We start from the raw sequence: 23,101 nt of genomic DNA on the forward strand, positions 1-23,101 counted from the left end.
AATGGCTGAAATATATCAAAAAAGATGCAGAGCTTTCAGACCTCAAATAATGCAAAGAAAACAAGTTCAAATTCCTAACGTTTCAGAGATCAGAAATCAATATTTGGTGGAATAACCCTGGTTTTTAATCACAGTTTTCAGGCACCTTGGCATGTTCTCCTCCACCAGTCTTACACACTGCTTTTGGATATCTTTATGCCTTTACTCCTGGTGCAAAAATTCAAGCAGTTCAGTTTGGTTTGATGGCTTGTGATCATCCATCTTCCTCTTGATTATATTCCAGAAGTTTTCTCTTTGGTAAAATCAAAGAAACTCGTCATTGGTGGTCTCTTATTTTTTCCAGAGCTGTAGTTTATAGTTATGCAGTGTTGTAAGCTGTCAGAGGGAATCTCAGGGGGTTTTTTTTGTCTCCGTTTAAAAAAAAAAAAATCTGGGTCCACACAAGCAGCTTTTTCAAAAATATCCCAGTCCACATGGAAACGCCATACCACTCTTTCTTCGTCGACGTGGTTGTAAAGTGTGCATTTACCTTTTTTTTTCTTTTTTTTTTTTTAGAACATCCACAGGCAATCTCATAACAGTTGTTTCCCGAAGCATTTCACTCAAAGTTTTCCTGCCACTCCTCAGCATGAACTACTTATTTAAAAAAATGTCTTTGTTTTGGAAGGCATTTTCCAAAACTCTGTTTTTAGTGACTGAAAACATAGTTTTCGCATGGACAGAAGGCCAAAGCGGAAACAAAAACCTCTGTTTTTAAAAAAATCAGATTTGTGTGGACAGGGCTCTAGTATATAGTCATTGGCTTCTGACAGAAACATGTAAAGAATTCTTATATTTGGCAGTTAGGCCTGTCACGATAATTACATTTTTGATTCATCGTACAATAAATGGACGTGACTTCAATAATATTTGATAATGGTCATATGATAATCTGTTGTTTATTTTTTATGTTTGTTCACATATATAACAGTATTCAGTATTTTGGCCTGTTGTGCAATGACCAATGCTTCAATAACAGTGACTGAAAAGAGTATACATTTCCCAAACTACGATTAATTTCAAAGTACTTTGTAATGTTTAGTTTTTTATTATCATTATGTCAGTGGCATTTAAATGGTCTTAAACAACAAAATTGGTTATCACAATAATTCTTGGGAATAAATATCATCCACAAACAATTGTTTACCTAACAAGCCTAGTGGCAGTGATTTTCATATTTTGCAATATAACCTCCTTGTATTTCAGTTAAGGAAAAGTGTTCTGTGTTTAGTTGGGGTGTCACGATTGCGATATTTTATCGAAATCGATCGGAATTATGCCATGGTCTCCAGGCTCGAAGTCAAAAAGAGGATCGACGATCCCTCCCACTAAGCTACGCAAGCAGTCTGCGCTACGAAATGGCGCAGCACGCTGTAGCCCAGGGTTTTTCAACAGAGAGAGAGCGGCTGCATGAGCGCAGCGACAAAAAGTTCCGCTGTGTGTGAGAGAGGCACACACACACACACACACACACACACACACACAAGCCTCTCACACACAGAACAGCTGCCTTTCAACCGCGGAGGAGAAGCTGAAAACGGATTTATAGAACCATAGCCATATATATATATATATATATATATATATATATATATATATATATATATATATATATATATATATATATATATATACACCTGTTGCTTCATTTGAATTTTAAAAAATGTCATGGATACGCCCACATGGTGAGCCAGTCATCAGGTGTTCTGTCGAGTTGTGCTACCCTGTTAAACCGTGCTACTCTTATGTGTATATTTAACGGTAAAAAGACAAAAGAAGCACAATATTAGAGCATGTTTCCAGTAAGAAGTTCATGTACTATAGTTGTAAAGCCTAAATCACAGTTTCAGGGTAAAGTTATGGTAGCAAGAGTTTATTATACTCTGTTTTTTATATACTCTGGTATTTTATTATATATAAGAAATATAAGAAATATAAGAAAATCGTAAAAAGTAAAAGTAAAAAAAAAGAAAATCGAGAATCGAATCGTGACCCTAAAATCGGAAATAAAATCGAATCGAGCATTTAGAGAATCGTGACACCTCTAGTGTTTAGTATATATATTTTAAATTGTTATGTAAGAAGTAAAAATCTTAATCATAATCAAGAATCCCTCATATATTTGATTCCCTCTGGGAGAATCTGCTAGAAAATGCAGACTGAAGAGGTGTGTTCCCAGATATTTGTTGTGTAAACAACATGAACGATAGCCCTTTTTTTCTTCACATCACTGTCAGTTCAATAAGCCTGAAGTGTGAAGCATGCTGAGCTGTTGATTAGTAAGCCTGTGAATGAAGCTGTTACATGTTACAGGCTGTTCAGCAGTTTTATTGCTGGTGAAATCTGTTGTAATGCTGAAATAATATACAGTACATTTTAGGTTCACTATGAGGTCAGGTATCGTGCAGTGCTGCAGTTAATATACACTGTGAAGCATGGATGGCATAGTTACTTTGAAAATGTAATCTGATTACTGAGTACCACTTTAAAAAGATACTTAGTTACTTTGTGGATTGCTTGTTTATTAAAAGTAACTAAGTTACTTTTAAATTACTGCCACCTCAACATAACAGTTTTGCAAAAACTCACTTTATTGAAAGCTTCGCTCCATCTTTGGGACTTGTTCAGTAAGTGGGCTGCTGCGACTCCAAACGTTTCTTCAGATTTGATGTTTTTTAAGGTAGGCAGCACTTTGTCGCACTTTGTTGAACAAACAACCTGGAACCAAAATTGATAATCTTTAGCTGATATAAATTCAAAATAGTGTCTGTATTTCCAGCTGGAAAACGTGCATCTATCTCCTCCTTTTTTCCTTTCTCTTGCCTTTGTGTTTTCTTGAGAGAACTCTACAACATGCTTCAATGGATTTAACGCCCTTGTGTGAGAGAGACGCATTTTTATTCAAGAAAAGGTGTTTGAATTGTGAAGTGGGTGTATTTGTCCTGATTCTAGTCTGTTGTGGCGCTGTTTTTTGTCCACTGACCTTGGAGTGACTTTGTACAGCCGGTAGTGATTTGAAACCTCTCAGACTCTGCTTAGGAATGCGTCCACATTTGTGTCATTTAATAACATTCAGCGAAACTCCCAGGAGGCCGTTCGTTCAGCGGGTTCAGTGGGTGATTGAGTTAGTTCAGTAGCACTTTGCATGGAGTGGCTTTATTGCAGATATTTAAGACAGGAGGGTTTAAAATCTCCCCTGGGTGAGAGTGGCTGGGTGGAGTGATCTCTCTGAGAAGAGCCAGCTTGAAGGATAAAGCTGTAGTAATGAAGATTGCCGTGGTTTAGGACGGCAGTCACAGTGTTGGGACAGATGTGACTAAGCTTAAAAGGGACAGCAACACTGTTTGTACACAAGATATTTATCTGTTGATTATCTGCTTATATGTTGACTTTACAGAATTTGCCTTTTTTCGCAGTGAATTAATTGTCAAATTAATTTTTCTTATTGAATAAAGCAAACTGGGTCAAGAATTTTGTAATATTGTACAATATCATTAAATGATTCAACAAAATGTGATCAATTTCAATGTGTGAAGGGCAAAGGCATGAGCCTAAAGCCCTATCAGTACGGGACTAGTTTCTCAAGGAGACGTCTGTAAGAAATATGTAAAACTCTTACATCCGGACTGCAATTGAGAGAAGAAAAAAAAAACAGGAGGGCCAGTGAGTTTTTTGGCTCAGTCATGTGACACCAGGTTTTGCACATGAAGCACGATGGTGTCTAAGCACTCTAAAATACACTGGAGCAGAGAATTCTCCTCCTGATATAATTTTCTTAGCTATCTGGAGATGAATTTGTATTTCCTACAGTGAGTAATGTGTTCAGTAGCTCCTCCATTTCCACTCTCTGTTGTGTTTTACATGGATTTCCGTGGACACGTGCGCCCAAAGTGTAATTACGGTTCATAGCAGTGGACAAAAAGCTATTTTATTAAAACACAAGGAGAGAAAACTCAGAAATGTGCATCTGGACAGGAATAAAATTACCAGAGGACCACGTAAAACAGTAGGTTATTCAGAGAATGTCTTAGAAAAATACATACATGGTTGTTCTGGACGGTAATAAAATCACAGAGGACCCCCATAAAAGAGAAAATTACCCCAGGACCCCCTGAGAAACGAATCCCGTCCAGAAGGGGCTTAAGCTAAAAAGCTGTGATATCCGAAACTTGCTGATAGAACCACAAAGACAAGGACTTACATTAGCAAGCCTTTATCCAGCACTACGATACAGAGTTCCCTTCAGAAATACCACTTAAAACGTTACTGTGCAACTCAGTAGCCTTATGTTTACCATGTCCAGAAGTGGTGTCAGTTTCTCTTGGCTCAGAAGCGTCTGGGATGGACCATCACACAATGGAAACATGAATTGTGGTCAGAGCAGCTTGTATTCCAGATTCTGACCAAGGACACATGGACCAATATCAGCAATAATGGTATCAACAATCCTTATTAATGAAAAAAAATAGTTTTCATTTGGATAAAACAAATATTTTTTCTGTTACTGATGAACGTCCCTTACTGTTCTAAATTTTTAGACTAAGCAGCTGAGCTCTCCAAAATAAGAGTGTCTGACTGGAGCTGTGAGTAAGGAAATGTGGTAAGCCAAAGGGAGAAAGTTATGACTGTTTCCACTCTAATTTCACTGAGGAAAAGCGAAGCAATGTCCTGGTTTCCTGTTGTGCTTTAACTCTCAGCTGCTGATAGAGTGTCGTCAGCAAATTCAGCACAGTCTGGACCAGGGGCAGGCTGACGGGCAGGCCTGCATCTGCCCCAACCCACAGAAACAACTGCTTTAGCTGTCTGAGAGAGTCTGGGCTTTATGGCTTAAATAAACTGTTAAAAAAGTAAGTTTCCAGTGGTTTCCAAATTAAATTTGAAGCCTTTCTTAAGGGTGTCAGAAAGTGTCCAACCTGTTCTTACATAGTATAGCTGTAGCTGCATTTCTCTCTCTTTCTTTCTCTTTCTCTCTCTTTTTCTCTTTATTAGACATCATGAAAACTGCAAGAAATGCACTTTTCTCAGTCCTTTCAATGTCTCTGGAGCTATAGTGTCAGCTAATAGTTTAGCTTTATAGCACAAAAGTACAGTGAGGAACCCAAAATACACAGAATGAAGTTCATGTCCACAAATGATAGGTAAAAGATAATACATTAATACATAAAAAAAACCATGAACCCACAACCCTATGCATCTTTTAGACCATGTGTAAAAAAATGGTTGTTTTGGGGCACTAAGTCATTCTGACCCGTAATTATATGTTTTTTATATTTTATATTTTTGATAGCAAGCGTATCCAATTTTAAAACACCGCAGAGAGTTGTCTGCTCCGCCCAGCCCTCCCCAGACGCAAAGCTCACTTGGGTTGCCAAGTTAAGGAGGCTGAATGTACAAAATCCAGTGCAAGACAAGTTCAGTAACTTCTACCATGGCCACTGTCAAGATGCGACATGCCTGCTCCTTCATTGTGATTGATTGCAGTTCTCGTTGTCTCATGTGTAGAATGGTTGCGTTAGCCAGCATAGTCCAGATCACTTTAGCTAACCTTGCGAATGCTACCCTTTCTAGCTCTCTCAGGTACCCTCTGCCTTGTTATCCCAGCTGCACACAGACCACAAATATAAATGTGAACGCTCCATTTTTAAATTAAGTTGAACACCAGTCCCTAGTAAGCTAGCCTAGGGATTGTGATAAATTACCTGACTAATTTTAGTAACTTCAGAGTTGCCATCTTTTAAAGTTAAATGAGTGCTGGGTGTTAATATACACAGATTTCTCTCCTCTCCGTTTATTTACTGTAAGCTTAGATTCCTGAATTTCTCCAGCACTAAGGTGGTTAATGCTAATGCTGCTCCAGCAGTGCTAGCTGGGGATTGAAGCAGACTACAGGCCAATAATACTCATCTCTGAACAGCAAACAAGCTATTAAGGTTAGTGGGAAATTCTAATGTTGTAATGCTTTATCGTAATATTTATCAAGTATTACCAAGTTCTTGCCAGTAACTAGTCCTACTTAATGTATCTCTATTACGAATATGCTTCTTTATGGAGCCAACAGTGGTTATTCCAGAGCAATACTATTGTTGCATCAGATGTTTTTTCATAAAATAGTTTTTTTTTAGCAGGAAATAAAAAAACAGTGCATGAATTTAGATCTCCAGGATTGGAGTTCCCCGCTGTTGATCTAAATCATACTAAAGCAGGAAACTTAAAGCACTCTGAACATTTCCTGAACTTTAGTTAGGAATAATCTTGAGCTAAGTTGCAGTGTCACAGTGAATCTTTAATATATATATTTTAAATTTAAATTTCCTTTAAATTTCCTTTGGGATAAATAAAGTATCTGTCTGTCCGTCCGTCCATCCATCCATCCATCCATCCATTGCTGCTCCAGCATTGCTAGCTGGGGTTAGCAGCAGGCTACAGGCCTATAATACCTACCTCTGAATGGGGAAATAGCGTTAGTGGGTAATGCTAAACTGAAACTCCTTTATAACACTATACTTTAGCGGAGTGGCTTTACTGCTCCTTACAACCTGACTGATAAAATTCATACACAAGGCGCACTGGATTGAAAGGCGCACTGACAATTTCTGGGAAAATGAAAGGAATTTAAGTGCGCATTATAGAGAAAAAATTGCGGTATATATTTTGCCTATTTTATTTAAAACATGCTGTTTGGTCTCTGTCAGCCTCATGGTTTAACCTTACCTTAAGCACAATACCAACAATTAGTAAAGTTAAAAAAAAAAAAAAAAACAGTACGAACAAATCAACAATATTAATATGAAAAATGCTGTTTGATCAGATTTGATCTGTATCAGCAACTATAAATCAACACTGGAAAAATGTGGCTCGGTCCATCACTAGTGTGCACGTTCATGTGACCAATGTTTTGGAGTTTAGAGCCTGAGAACTGAGGCTATGCCCTCTTTGCCCTTTTTAAACTCTGGCCTTGTTTGGTCCAGCCTCTGAGACCAGTGGTGATGCAATGGGCATCCATTTTTAACCATCCTGGACACAATCTGTGGCACCGATCAAAAGCCTGAGGAGACGTACAGGATGGCATTTCACACATAGTAAGTAGTTTTCAACGAGTGTGTGTGTGTGGCCTTTCACAAGAATGGCATGGATAAAGATAGATAGACTTTAATCCATAGTGCTGTATAGATAAGTCTATTGAACGTACCTGAAGGAGGCCTGTCTGTATATGTGTATGGGTTTGTGTATGTGTGTGTGTCTGTCTGTCTCGGCCCTGTGTTAAATGCAGCCTGCTCCCCTGAAAACGGATCCCTCCTCAGTAATAATTGAGCGTTTTTCCATTTACCCAGTCCTTTACCATGAGCACAAAGGGCCTGTAAATAGGCCCGCGCTGTTTTCCTGAGGCCTTTAGACTATAAAACCAGCATACCAGACCAGTAATAGCAGCTCATACTGTAGTGGTGCTTCATGTTCCGTTGGTATTCACAACATGTAGCCTTCATAACCTTTCAGTGTCTCCGTTTGACACAAAGGTCATTTCTCTCATCTGCCCGACTCTACACGCAAACACAATGCATTAGATTAGCTTTTTATGATTTGTAGTTATATTGGGTGAAGGTTAAGGGCACAGTGTCCACTCTGAAATAATGCAGAGTGACGGGTGGTAACTGTGCCCTCTGGCCCGTCATGCAGGTACAGCTCTGATTCAGACCGAACCAGAGGGAGCAGATCTGTTCAGCTGGTCAATAACAGGCGATTCAGAGCTGCTGGAGGACATTGCGTGAACAAGCACCCGAAAGCACAGAAAGCACGAGACAAGGATGTTGGCTCTATAAATAGATATTGAAATATGATCCTTTCGATCATATCACCTCTCAGGAATTCAGGAAACTAAGATCTGGAACTGTCTGAAGCTCCAAACTGTCTAAAGGTGTCCAGTAGCCTTTTTTGAGACAATACTGAGACGGCTAAGCTTTTAAATGATGAATTTTTAATGTGATATTTCAGGATAGATTTGTTCGTTGGATATCTGATCTACTCTCTTAAAAATGAAGGTGATTTAAATGGTTTTCAGTTTTGCCTGTCACATTGTTCATTGTTTTTTGTCTTATCATACAATGAACAAAGGATATAAATAGGTATCGTTAAAAACATTTCAATATTGATACTGGTTTGATACTTTAAATTCAATACTGGTACCCAAATTGTACTTTTTTCGATACTTACAATGTTTCATAAATACAAAAAAATTATAATAATAATTACTCTTACACAGTATATTTACTTAAAAATCTACATGAATAATCTTCTTCTTATACTGTCTCCATGAAAGGTTTATTAAGAATAAGAAAAAACTGCATTACACAGGGAAGAGCAAATGAAAGAGAGAGAGACACAGAGTGAAAGTCAGAGTGAGTGTGTGAAGGAGAAAGAGACAGAGTAAAAGAGAGTGAATGAGAAACTGACAGAGTGAGAGAGAAAGGTGTGAGAGAGTGAGTGAGAGAGTGAGTGAGAGAGTGAGTGAGAGAGTGAGTGAGTGAGTGAGTGAGTGAGTGAGTGAGTGAGTGAGTGAGAGAGTGAGAGAGTGAGAGAGTGAGAGAGTGAGAGAGTGAGAGAGTGAGAGAGTGAGAGAGTGAGTGAGAGAGTGAGTGAGAGAGTGAGAGAGTGAGTGAGAGAGTGAGTGAGACGTGGTGAGTGAGTGAGTGAGTGAGTGAGTGAGTGAGAGAGTGAGTGAGTGAGTGAGTGAGTGAGTGAGTGAGTGAGAGAGTGAGAGAGTGAGAGAGTGAGAGAGTGAGAGAGTGAGAGAGTGAGACGTGGTGAGTGAGACGGGGTGAGTGAGACGGGGTGAGTGAGTGAGATATCAATGGTGTGAAATAGTTTTATGACAAAATATATATTATAACATACACACATTTCTGGGATGTTTTGACATCCATACAAACTAAAGAGCTCCTAAGCAAGCCCCTCAATTTCCACTCCTCCCAGGGAGTGAAAGCAGAGGCCATGTTCCATCTGTGTCCAAAACAATTATAATAAATTTTAGAAATACACCGGATATTCAGCAATACAAATTATTCTGCCCAAAATGTTGGTATTTCTGCTGAGCAGTTCAATAAATATTTTTAAATTGTAGTTTTGTAATTGAACTAAAATACACTGTTTTAATCCAATAGTAAAAAAGGCTAAATTAATAAAAGCCTTCAAATAAAAATATTGTCAGTGTTCTGGTCTTCATTTTTTTTTGTTAAAAAAATCTATGCATAATTTTTTGTGATGCCATGCAGCACCATAAACTATTCATTTCTGTGATGGATAACAATATACATTTTTTTGTAATGTAATTGTTATATTGACTTATCTAAATGTATTTTAACGAATACTTTATCTTCAGATAAACGGAAGCACTTTTCTTTGCCAAAGCGAGAATTGTGATACTACACTTTTTGTCATTACTACCAAGTCAAAATTTTGATATTGTGACAACCCTACTAGCTAGATAGCAGTGTTGTACTTTAGATTGTCAGATTGATTTGAACAATCACAATATATCACCTTGCTTACAGATGCCATTGTGATATATTGATTCATAACTCCTGTATTGTAATATTTTTATCGTATTACCAAGTTCTTGCAAATAACCAGCCCTACTTAATGCATCTCTATTACGAACATGCTTCTTTATGAAGCCAACAGTGGTTATTCTAGGGCAACGCTCTTATTGCATCAGATGTTTTTAATAAAAAGTTTTTTAGCAGGAAATAAAAGAAAAACAGTGCAGGAATGCAGATCACCAGGATTTTCCCGCTGTTGATCTAAATCATACTAAAGCAGGAAACTTAAAACACTCTGAACATTTCCTGAACTTAAGTTAGGAATGGTCTTGGGCTAAGTTGCAGTGTCACAGCGAATTTTCAATAGATATAGTTTTGATCTACATTCTAAGTAAATAGGGTTCTGTAGAGTACAGAACTCTTCTAAGTTACTCTTATCTGAAATATCAATTGGAAAATCATGTTGATACTTTACTAGCTGTAATAGGTAGAATAGCGTCTCGATTGGTGACGGCATGGTTCCTTTAAAAAAGTATTCTGATTACTCCTTTTAAAAATGGATTCATGGATAACTTGATTTAAAAGTAACTAAATTACTTCAGGTTACTTTGAGTTACTTTTAACAGCTGTCGACAATTCCCCCATGTGAGTGTGTGTGTGTTTAGCCCGAGTGCTACTACTGTTAGCTTGTCTGTTAGCTTGTTGGCTCGCTAGCCTCTTGTTATTTTGGCCGGGTTGTGTCCGACAGCAACTGTTGTAAGATGCAGCACTAAAGCGATGAATGTGTTCTTTGTTAATCCTGATAACGGCTTCTCGACTGTGACTGCGGTGCTCAGGGGAGCTAGTTTCTGGGGTACAAGCCAAAACGTTGGTTCTGTTCCAGTGGAAAGATGAGCAGAAACTGGTTTAAAGCCTGCTTGGTCATGACACGAACATTAAAACAAGTGGCAGCGCTAAAACAACTTAACATGCTACTGCAGCACCTAGGCAACTACACACCCACACTACAATTACCAGAATACATTAAGTTTCAACACGTCCAGCCAGACCCTACAATATTTTTTTACTAAGGAAAATGAAAAAAAAAGTAATGCACAGTGACTTTGATAAGTAACTTTAATCTGATTACTGGATTGAAAATAGGAACACTATTTCACAAGCTAACAGACAGCAGACTGAGGAACAGCTCCATCCACCAGGCTGTGAGGATGCTTAACTGTTTCCCTGCTCTACCCCCTTCCCAATCCTGCCCCCAGCACACACCAACACAGTACTTGCACTGTCATAGCCACTTTAGTTACTTATTCACTTTACCAGCTCTTAGATATTATACCACTTTATTTATTTGCACTAATGTTTTTTACGGGTTCTGTTTATACTTGTACTGTCATTCCCTCTTAATCCCCCCATTACTATTGCACTACTGTCCTCTGTCTTGTGTGTGTCTATTTGTGTCCTTGTCGTATTGTTGCATTCTTTTATAATTATAATCTTATTTTCTGTACTTGCTGTAATTTTTAGAAAGGAGAGTAATGTAATTTCATTTTTTTTGACAATAAAATGACTTGACTTGACTTGTTAGATTACTCATAACTAAAACAATTGTCAGGTAAAAGTAATGTGTTACTGATCTTTGCTCTCTATAAATGGCACATTGGGCCTATGTTAATGGTAAAACTACACTATGTAACTTTGGTGAAGCTCTTTAAAACTGTGTAGCACTGTGTATCCCCAGTTATTTTACAAGTAGTGTACAATCCTGTCATTTTACTCAAACACACCTCAGTCCACATGCTTCTTTCACTTTAGCTGCTGCTTCTGTATCTCTTATCTTGTCCAGTTTACAGCCATCCATAATTGGGAAATCAAAGTGATTTAAATTTTGTTACAAATAGAGATTTGTAACACAAGGTTTGTAACAAGGTTCAGCAGATTAGATTTTAGCTGTAAACACGTCCCACAGCTCCCACACTCTGGTATCCTAGACAGTGATGAAGATGAGATCAGAGCAGGGTGATTTTATTGAAGCAGGCCTGCTGAATTCAGCAGCCTCTTTAAGGGATAACCTGCAGTATCAGCACCTTTTTTTTTGCAAGGTGAGCTGAATGTGCCCTGTCAGGTTTAATCTCCCTCCGTCTGTCACCATGAAAATTATACGCTGCACACACACTCCCTCTGCAGGGGAAGGTGTTTACATATGGAAACTGTGGGATACTTTCATTAATCTACGCCTGATTTACTCCAGTAATGTGCGAAGTAGAGCAGACTGCTTAAGGGGTTTCTTTTTATAGCTTTTACTCAGAAAATGAGTCTAGCTATTACAGATATTACTGGATTGTTATATCAGAAGCACATGACATATATAACTGTCATGCAAAAGCTTTTATTTTTCTAAAATGGTAATTTTACAAGAAGAAGGGAAAGATTAACTTTAAATCGAATTAATAAATATTTTATTGGGAGGAACTGCTGCCAGATTCAAATGATGTCAAGCAGTAAAAGAAAAATGCAAAAATGGACATACAAGATTTGTGTGTGACAACAATAAATAATATTTGAAAAAAAATCACATTCCTCTTACTGTTTTCTGTGTTTGTTAGTTTATGTTAATACTAATTTTACATCACATTTTTTAGTCAGTACCATGCAACTTGTTTTAACACAGTAAACATGCAGGCTACAGTCTGATATACTCACCTCTTAACAGCAAAAAGAGCTAGCGCTTAGCTAGCACGGTTAGCAGCTAATGCTAATAATGCTGCTCTCAGCTTCAGTGCTGGAGAGCTAAACTAAAATTCCTGTGTAATGCTGTATTTCAGCAAAATAGCTTTACTGTTTCTTACAACCTGACTGGTAAAATTCATACGTAAGGCGCACCGGATTATAAGGTGCACTGGCGATTTTTTGGAAAATTTAAGGATTTTAAGTGTGACTTATACTCTGAAAAATATACTAAGTCATATTAGTGGTGGGCGGTATGACCAAAAATGCATATCACAGTATCAAAGATTGTCACTGTATATCACAGTATTTTTTTTTTTTATAATTATTTTATTTATTTTTGTGCATGCCTGGGCTTTAATATAAGTTTGTGAGTAACTGTACTGTTACAGTACATATAATATCAAACATTAAGTCTTAAATTAAGGCTCTGGTTATTATTGGGTTTACTTTGTCCCACAAAATTACACAATATATAAAGAAATCAGACTTTATTAGCCAAAAAACAGCTGAAGCATGTTAACAATAGATCTTAAAAAAAGAGATACACCAACAACTTTAACAAGGCTTTCTTTACAAAAAAAAAGTTCCATAAACACTATGAATGAACCTAAAATACTCAATGTAATTATTCAGAGATTTTAAAAAAAGCTTTATTGCATAAGTAAGACACAAGTTTAATATCAATTTACAATATGTTATTATTGAAGCCATTAGAGGCATTGCAGTATTTAAGCAGCTGTTAATGCTCCAATTAACAAATACATTCAGTTCAGTGTGCATTAATATTATCCTTCAAGCTACAGTATTAATGTATTTAAACCTGGGCTATAGTTACTCATATTGCAAGAAGCAGCAGCAGCAGAAGCTGCATGAGTTGTGTTCTCATTTTTGTGAGTTTGCTTCTTTGACGGCGCTCTACATTTCTACATGCCGCTCCGCAGCGCCTCTAGAGGTATGGCAGTATGAGAAAAACGCACGGGTTCTGAATTCCCCTCAGGTATACTTTATGAACCTGTATACTGCCCAGTACTAGGTCCTATAAAATTTACTTTTGATAATTTTTTGGTCAAGTAAGTGTTATTTAAAGTTAATAGTGTCATATCAACTTTTTGCCACCGTGTTAAATTATAAATGTAGCGAAACACTTTATCCCAACATATAGCAACACAATTTCACCTGTGATGCATATTTCTTCAAAGTCAATTTATCCTCATGCTGTAATAAAGTCTGGAATTTCTCCTGGAGATTAAGGTGAATTTAATGTTCAGGCAACACTGCAGACAGTGGTGTTAAAGGGCAGATACGGACCCTGAAGGTGGCTGATTAAACCCTTCCCGCTGCTGGCATTCAAGTTCAATAATGTTCTCCTGCTTTACATTTCACCTCAATGCCCTTGAACACAGCACGTCCGTCTGTCTGCTCCAGCAGTGTAAGGTTTAGACTATGCTCTGACTGATCGCTGTGTGTGAGTGTAGGGTGTGAGGGTGTGAGTGTGTGTGCATATTTACACTACATTATGCAGGAAAATGCAGGAGCTCACTGTAAATCATTATATAGAGCCGTATGGATTGTCTTTCTGAAGGCAGAGGAAGTGACCCGTGTGGAGGAGATGTGTAGGCCTACACTGAGACAGACCTTGGGGCCATATCGGCCCATATGTGATTTTGTTGAGGTTTATGTGTCAGTGTTGTGCAAACAATTAAATGGAGCTTTTCATGTGTAGTGTTGGAATGAACTCTAAGAAGAGATGCATCAAATTTTCCATTTTTTTTCCCATCTCTGTTTTTGTTGCACCCTATTCCTTTTATTTATTTTTTAACATTTAATTTGATCTTGCTTTGTTAAGCCTATGACGTAACCTATTGATGGGGCTACAGCCCTATAGGCAAGCCCTAGGCAGGCTACTGCTTCTGTTCATAATAATACTGTTAAAGCAAAATGCTCTATCTGAGCATATTATGCTACTTATTTAGTGTGTTTATTATTGCAGTGGTTTTAATCTATAGCAATGTAAGGGTTTCTGACATTGATCTGATGCTGCCAGATCAATTTTTGCGATGCCATGTAATTTATAACACTTCTAGCAACTCTATCTATGCCACTTTGCGGTCGACATGCTTATAACTGCACTATGTAACTCGGGTGAAGTGGACAATGCAAAACTCACAAGAACTGTCTATTGCAGATGGTTTTAAAAAGAGGTAGAATGAATAAAATGAAATATAATTTTACCTGTTTTATGAGTAAAAAAAACTGTGAATATGTTGAGGGTAGGGCTGCACAGTATTGCAGAAAAAAAAAGTTGTTATACAATATACAGCTCTGGAAAAAATTAAGAGACCACTTCAGTGTCTGAATCAGTTTCCCTGATTTTGCTATTTATAGGTACATGTTTGAGTAAAATTAACATTGTTGTTTATTCCATAACCTACGTCTTTTACAGCATTTATTTACAGAAAATGAGAAATGGTTGATATAACAAAAAAAGGTGCAGAGAAAATAAGTTCATATTCATAAAGTTTTAAGAGTTCACAAATCAATATTTGGTGCAATAACCCTGGGTTTTAATCACAGTTTTCATGCATCTTGGCATGGTCTCCTCCACCAGTCTTACACACTGCTTTTGGACACTGCTTTTTGAACTTCAAGCAGTTCAGCTTGGTTTGATGGCTTGTGATCATCCATCTTGGTAAAATCAAAGAAATTCATGATTTTTAAGTGGTCTCTCTTTTTTTTTAATCCAGAGCAGTAAGTATTGTAATATTAACAAATCCAGGAAATTAGGCCAGATCCAACATCATCCAACATTACATAATATTAATAATGCAATCTGTGTGTCAGTGATTAGAGTAAAATGATACTTAATGATACTATGTGACTATTGCTCATGTGTACATTGCAGTATTGAAAAGCTTGAGGGTTCAATCTGGTCTTTGGGGTCTCTTCTTCAGCCCAGCTTAGTTCTATTTCAGGGGCTGCCTGTAGAACTCTGAACACCTGGATCAGGTGTGTTAGCAGCTGCATTAGAAGAGCAGCATGGTCTAGAGGGAACTGAGTTTTGCTCTGTGTCAGTAGATTCATAGTATCTGTGGTTGCTCATGGAACAAATGTATTTTTTGAAATAGTTATCATATGCAATTAGTTAGAAATCTTTAAATAGGCCTCATTCCGTGCTGCTTCGTGAGGCCAGTCACTCATTTTACCCAGCAGTGACACCTGCTTTCACAACCATCCCAAACAGAGGCTCATTGTGCATATTAACAGCTTTGCTCCTGTTCAGAGCTCTTTTCATGGCTGATGAAGAAGTAAATGATATGAAATAGCACAGCTGATCACTCACCAGGACCTCCTGCTCTCCTGTGTGTCCGGCAGAACGGATTAGATCAAATTAATCTGCGTAATGGGACAGTGATGAAAGGGAAATCACACTTTTGGAGGTGCCTGATTAAACCAGACTTCTTCAGTTTCTCTCAGTGTGGATTTCCGCAGCCTTGACTGATCATTTCACAGTGTTTAAACTCTGCTTGGTTCACAGCACAAATAATAAGGTGGATCAGTCAGTTTTAAGTAGGGTATTTTTTGCACTTAAAATTCTTACATTTTTCCCAAAATTGTCAGTGTTCTTTATGATCTGGTACACCTTATATATGAATTTTACCAGTCAGGTAGTAAGGAGCAGTAAAGCCACTCCACTGAAGTACAGCGTTGTAAAGGAGTTTCAATAAAGTTTCTCCTGCAGTAAGGCTGGAGCTGTTTTAACGTTGGCCACTAACTGCGGCACTAGCTCTTTCTCCATTCAGAGGTGAGTATATTGGACTGTAGTCTGCGCGTTTACCGTGTTAAGACAAGCTATGTGGGATGAAACGCTACTTTATAAAACCCTGTGTTACCGGCGGCATTTGCTAGCGTGGTTAGCCGCTAATTCTAATGCTGCTGCACCCAGCCTTAGTGGAAATCTGGAAATCTAAGATTACTGTTGAAAAAGATAGCACTTTATTCACCCAAATAAACATTTTTTAGGAGAGAAATCTTTGTAGATTAACATGTAGTCCTGGTTTGACTTTAATTTTATTATTTATTATTTATTTTAAGAATTACAGTTTTGTTTACTTGACTTAGCTTAGATGTACTTACCTTAGGTACCCCTGATGTATGTTTTTTTTTTTTATATACAATCAATTTGATTTTTGACTAATTCTTGATCCACAGAAATGCCTGTACTGGAGGATTATTTACCAATGAAGCCTTTATATCTCTCCATCTTGCTGTATATTTGGGATCACATTAATAAGTTAGTGGCCTTGTCTGTGGTGCAACGTAATATTTTCCTAAATTTGGTAATGCCATTCCTCCTTTGTCTTTTGGGAGTTGTAAGATACAAAATGGTTCTTCTATGCTGTTATCATTATTATGATTCTTTTTTTATGAAATATACAGCAGATCTACAGCAAGAACACCATGACAACCCTGTTCCATGTGGTGTTTATGATGTTTGTCTGTCTCTGTCTGTTTTCCATTGCAGTGGGAGTGTTTGTGGACCGTCATTCTCTTTGGGACGTTTTCTTTGCTGTTGGTGTGGTTTTACTTCTGGTGGGAAGCTCACAATGACTACAATGAATTTAACTGGTGAGTACAGTGTCGTCAGACTACCATTCAGGATTATTCCTTTAATTTACATTTTTTATCACATAAAGCAGCACTGTAGTGTAAAATGTTGTGGATGGTTGAATCTGGTCTGTGGAATTGTGTCTTGTTTTATAGGAAGAGTTTGTGCTTTGTGCCTCTTGGCTCTTTCAGTGGGGTGAAGAGATATTTTGGCGCATGGCTCACGCTTCCCCAAACAGAATTTGGATAATCCTTCTTTTCCGTTAATCTGGACATGGACAGACCTCTGTCAGGAGGGATTACATGCAACTCTATTTCAAGACATACAGAGTTGTTTTTCCTCTCTGTCTCTGCTTACTGTCTGCAGCTCTCTCTCTCTCTCTCTCTCAAACATACTGTATTTCATTGTATACAGGCTCCATGATTATATATAGCTTTCATTTCCTGTATATGGAGATACAGTACCAGTCAAACGTTTGGACACAACTTCTTATTCACCATTTTTAATTATTTTTTTCTACGTTGTAAATGGATACTGAAGTCCTCCAGAATATGAAGGTACACATAAGAAATCCTGTAGTAACTTAAAAGTGTTAAACTTTTAAACAAATTACTCAAAAGATGAAAATTATCCTGTGTAACAGAGGTAACCCTTGCTCTTCCTTTTCTGGGGTGGTCCTGATTTGTGCCAGTTCCATCATAACGTTTTTGATGGTCTTTGCGACTGCACTTGAGGACCGCACTTCATTTCTTAAAGTCTGAAGTCTTAAAGTTAAGTAGTTCTTGCCATAATATTAATTAGAACATTACAGAAATAGAGCTATTCACTGTATACCAACTCTACCTCTTCACAACTTTACTACTGATACTCTCAAACAATGCTCTCAACAAATGTATATAAGTTGAGAGGTATTATCTTGTGAGTGAGGCTGAAAACTGGCAGTGTGCTCATGGCAGGGTAACATGGATTATGAGTTAGAGTGAAGCCTGATAGTGGGTCCTAGGTGGATAGGATATTTAATTTCTAAAGTTATAGAAGCCAACACCACCAACAGTTAACAGTAGAGTAGGTGGTATTGACTTCTATAACTTTTATAATTTTACCACCAAAAGTTAACAGTTAACAGTAGGTAGGAATGATGATCGTGACCGGTGGTGTCCGGCTGGAATTGTCAGAGAAAAAAGAAAAGCAGAAATCACATCTACATGCAAATCCTTTATTATCTGAAAGATTTGTTGGTTTTCCAAGACTGCATAGCCACATTTGCCCTTAAGCAACACCATTATTCTGTATTTATTTTGAAGAATAAATAAATGTTAATTTATTTATATTGCAGTGCAAATGTGTTGCATTCTGAATCACAAGTGGTTATTTCTCTTTAAATATCAAGGTCACCTTTACAGTGTCGCCCTGGTCATCCTCCTGTGGTCTCTCTTCTTTGCTCTTTTTCCTTACTCACCTAATATCTGTCTCTCTCTCTCTCTTTCTCTTTCTCTCCACTGTTTTAAAATCTCACCTTTCTCTCTCAACTCTCTTTTTATATCTATCTTTTTTTTTTAATCAATTTCTGTTTGTCTCCGTATCTCTGTTAATTTCTCTCTCACTGCATCTCTGTTTCTCATTCTCTCCCTCTGTGACTCTTGTTCTCTGTTTCTCTATTTTTTTCTCTCTGTCTTACTGTCACCTTTTTCTCTCTCTCCCTGAATCTTTCTTGTTCCTTTTTTCGCTTGTATCTTTCTCATATCTCTTATCTCTGTATCTCTTCCTTGCTCTTGCTCTCACCCCCACCCCCCTTTTCCCCAGTGGTCTCAAAACTATTAGTAAGTGACTGCATGTTGAAGGAAGTCTTGACCTGCAGTTAAAGCCTCTGAGACTGTGTCAGGCAAGGGAGAGGATAAAAGAATACCATTGAGCCCTAGCAATCAATGAACGTAGATTAACCATTCTTTTATTTTTGGTGCTTTTATAAATAAAGAAATAAAAGTCTAAATGGAGCACTTTTTTGATTTCTGCCAAAACGTAGATAAAGTTGATGTGCTGCATTTTGTTGGAAGGTTTAAGCATTATTAGACACACACACAGGGGCAGTTTTAGCATTCCTCAGTGATCAGTGGTGACTCAGGCTTTCGGTTCCTGGCGAGGTGTTTAATGATGAAACAGACACTGATGGGTCACTCTCCTCTCCTGTGTTTTTACAGGTTTTTATATAACCGGTCGGGCGAGTGGAGTGATGGGACGGTTCCAATACTTGCCACGACAGCTGCAGGTCTTACATATATTGCCTTTTTAGTGGTGAGTGGTCATGTCCTTTATACTCGACACATTCAGGGCACTGATAAGTGTGCTAGGATGAGAGTGGATGAGGCAAAATGTACCAGTACATGCATCTTTTACACATTCTCGTTTTAGGGATGGGTAATATTGCAAAAAAAAAAAAAATCCATATTTTTTAAATAGTTAACACATTTTCGGTTATATTCAGTTTTCTTCCTAGATGTCCCAAAATAGTAAAAAACTGCATAATTTAGAGCTAAGTATTTCTTTTCAATGAAGTCAAAACCATGCAACCACAATAAACCTTCTATGAAATCAATATGAAGACAAACGTCTAATTTAGCTATATTTTAAAATGAGCAAGCAGCTCCCTTCAACTTTTACAAGCAGCTTTTATGTTAGTATTTTTTTTATGTTTTCACATGGTAAAGGACACAAGGTCATGTAAAATGTTGGTCTCCAATTCTGTTTACCATAACTGGGCAACTCAACCAGGCAGTCACACATACATGAAGAAAATTATGTTTAATGCTTTATTTCTCACCTCAACTTCCTATGTAGCTTTTTTGATTTGCTTTTCACAGATTCCTGTGTGACTTGGTCACCTTGCAAAAGCAAAACATTCCACCACAAAATAAAGTGTACAATACTTGCATGTATTTAGCTGCAAGCATAAACAATTATACCAAAAATACCCTTAAAGGTGTCCTTCCGCTAAAATCCACTTCTCGTCAGGCAGGAGCTAACAGTGCTAGGAACAGCATGGCAGTTTGTTCCTGTGTTGTTTGTACAAATAACACATCAGTGTTTTATGCTTTTCCCAGTAATTCAGAGCTAAGGAACAAATGGTTAGAATTTGTCTATAAAACACCACCAGCAAAGTACAATTGAGATAGGTAGGTGTGTATTTAAAACAGTTTCGTTTACACTAGTTAAAAGTAAAAATCCACCCCAGGGTTTTGTTCCAACTGCTTGGGTGGTGAATTTTTACTTTCTGGACCTGGACTACCCACCTCTGTGTGTTTTCATAAGTTTACATAGGATCTCCGGGCGATTTTACGTTTTAAATAGACTCTAAGACTAGGTCAGTGGCTGAACTGCACTTAGCAGGGCATTTTGCATGTTGTAAAGTAACATATGTCTTTATTTTAAAACATTTCTAACAGTTGGCAATATGTTTGCATGTATGAATATTCATTAACAAGAGCCAAAATCCTGTTGTTTCTCCCCGCCACTCCTCCACCGTACTAAAGCAGCGCTATACCGGGTCTCCGGAGCACTCCATCATACTAGAGACCACAAATAGACATTTTAAAATGTCAGTAGCAAACAGTCAGTAGCAAAACAAATACATTTCATTCTCCATTCAACGAGGGGAATAAGGTCAAATCGTAGACTCTGTGTATAGCTGGACAGAGCATCGCCTCTCAAAAGTGAAGCCACCACAGGCCGGGCGCCCCCTGCTGTTCGGTTTCAGAAAGCTGTGTAACCCCACCCATCCCCATAGGTTTCAATGGCAAAACAGACAACTTTCAATCACATTTTTTTCTAATATACTGTAATTCTACTAGCATCAGCTAGTGTAACCTCTGCTTATATTGACAATTTTTTATATCCCCACAGAATTCATTTTTTAAAATGTTATTCAGCTCTATTCAAAAAGGTGTGGTTATTGTAGGTTACACCTAGCCGGGGTGGGACCAATGACTGTATGGGTGGGACCGTAGACTGTGTGAGCTCTTTGGAGGCAGCCCTCAGAGGCGGGGTTATTTAAATGAGGAGGCTGTCTCTCCACAGTCTTTCTCCCTCTTCTGGTCTCTACTGCGCAGACTCTGGTTTCAGGATCACCAACATGGCGGAAGGTTTTGGCTTTATTTTTATTGAATGAATGGGAACGGCGACACAACGTCCATCTTTTTTTACAGTCTTTGGGCCAAACAGCCAAGGATGGAGTTTGCATGTTTTTTTTATACGATTTAAAAATAGCAATTAGCACTTATATTATCTGGGTTATAGGGTAATAATGCTGAAATGTATAGTTTGTTGTGATTTGACGTTCTGTTCATTGTTTTTAGTAGTTTGTTGTTTATGGTTCACCTTGCTGTCTTCATGTGTGTTGCAGATTCTAGCACTATGTCACATAGCGGTTGGACAGCAGCTGAACTTGCACTGGCTCCATAAGGTACCTGTCAGCTTCTTCACTGTGTTCACCCAAACATAGCCCTGTCAGGACACGCCGGCAGACCCTGACCTGCCAGCCTTCACACACTAGCACACACAAGGTCGATGCGCTGTGTGTTTCTTGGCTTGCCCTTTTCCCAGGGGCTCAGAGAACTAAAGTGTGCTATCAGATTATAAAAAAGACAGATGCTGTGTTTTTGTGTATTTCTTGTATTGATGTAATTGAAGTGGTTAAAATGATTCCTTTGATTGTATGATCTGATTTGCTCTCTGGATCTCTTTGATGCTTTAGATTGGAGTGACTGCAGCTCTGCTGACCACAGTAATTGGAGTGATATCAGTCAGTCAGACGTGGGGCGAGGAATGGGACGTCGTTTCTATCTCTCTCCAAGTATGTGTTCCATGTTAGACCCCTTTGTTCAACACTAAGCAGGATCTGAGTCATCTGACTCATTTGTTGGATGTCAGTTTTGTTTTCAGTTTTGAAATTAATTACAATCTTACTGGGATTCTTTTTTAATTTTTAGTTAAGCTCAAAATGTTAATTGAATGTTAATAATGTGCTAATTATAAAAAAATAGACTTAACTTTCTCATTCTATATATATATATATATATATATATATATATATATATATATATATATATATATATATATATTATCATGATCACATATGTATGTGCCTGTGTGTGTCTGTGTTCTTCAGGCTACAGGGCCGTTCCTGCATATAGGTGCGCTGGCTGCACTCACTGCTCTGGCCTGGCTGGTGGCTGGACAGGTGGCTCGAGCTGAGAAGACCAGTAAGTCTGATTATTTTTCTCTTAGTCTCTTACCAGCACTGTATCACCTGCCTAATATCTAAAACTGAGTTTAAGTAAAACATCCCATAATAACTTTTTTTTAACCTCAACCATTGTTTATGTCATACATCTCCGTTTTTCACGGAATTTCATTTTCATTTACACAGTTTTCTTTTGCATTGTGCCAAATATTTTATATATTTTATAAAATAATGGATACATTATATTAATTTTTTAAATGTAATTTCTATATTGTATATTAATTATTAATAAATAAAAAACAATTGAGGGACACACATGTAATTATGTAGTAAACAGTAAAAATGTACTTGATCTCCAAAATCCCCTGATCTAAACCCAGCAATACACTTGGATGGTTTGGAGCGTTACAGCATGAATGAAAAGCAGAAACTATGGTTTAGCACCTTCAAAAAACTCCTTCAAGATGCTGAGAAAACTATTTCAGGTGACTTTTCCTCATGAAGACACTGAAATTAAAATACCACATTGAAACACAGTATTTCAAAGTAATAAATAATATTTTTTTTCTCAGAATTTTTGCCTTACCAAGCATTGTAAGTGTATGTGTTGTTTTTTTGCTCTTTTTTTTTTTAGGAATAATTAATAAGTTTTACTTCACTCATTTTGGGATTTATTGATTGCTTATTTTAAGAAATCTTACTAAGAAAGAATTGATTACACCGTTGGTAGATTTTTTTTTGCTTAATATAAGCCTGTATATCTCTATTTACACTTATTATGTCTATTTTGGCCAATGTGGTTTTGCAGTAGAAGAGTGTGCAAATTAGTCATCACAGCTGAATGTGGTAGAATCTAAAGTATAAAACGTATTCTACATGTGTTCCTGTACAGCTTTAAGGTCTTAAATATTAAATTTACGATGTTAAAAATTATAAGATAGAAAACATGTTAAATGAGAAGGG

General features: G+C 37.5%; 1 protein-coding gene across 4 annotated transcripts in view; it reads left to right on the forward strand.

The window, feature by feature from the left end:
- gdpd5b (glycerophosphodiester phosphodiesterase domain containing 5b) overlaps positions 1-23,101 on the forward strand; it is a 111,620-nt gene that overhangs the window by 51,365 nt on the left and 37,154 nt on the right. For all 4 annotated transcript variants that reach the window (XR_001518524.3, XM_015604160.3, XM_007229235.4 and 1 more), the window contains exons 3-7: positions 16,819-16,922; positions 19,101-19,194; positions 21,299-21,358; positions 21,650-21,748; positions 22,064-22,157. Coding sequence is in view for 3 of the 4 variants with exons in the window: in XM_015604160.3 (XP_015459646.1) it covers positions 16,819-16,922; positions 19,101-19,194; positions 21,299-21,358; positions 21,650-21,748; positions 22,064-22,157 (451 nt within the window). In the remaining variant the exon portion in view is untranslated. The remainder of the gene's footprint in view (positions 1-16,818; positions 16,923-19,100; positions 19,195-21,298; positions 21,359-21,649; positions 21,749-22,063; positions 22,158-23,101) is intronic.

The sequence above is a fragment of the Astyanax mexicanus genome, chromosome 18, assembly GCF_023375975.1.
Source record: "Astyanax mexicanus isolate ESR-SI-001 chromosome 18, AstMex3_surface, whole genome shotgun sequence".
Lineage (NCBI taxonomy): Eukaryota > Metazoa > Chordata > Actinopteri > Characiformes > Acestrorhamphidae > Astyanax > Astyanax mexicanus.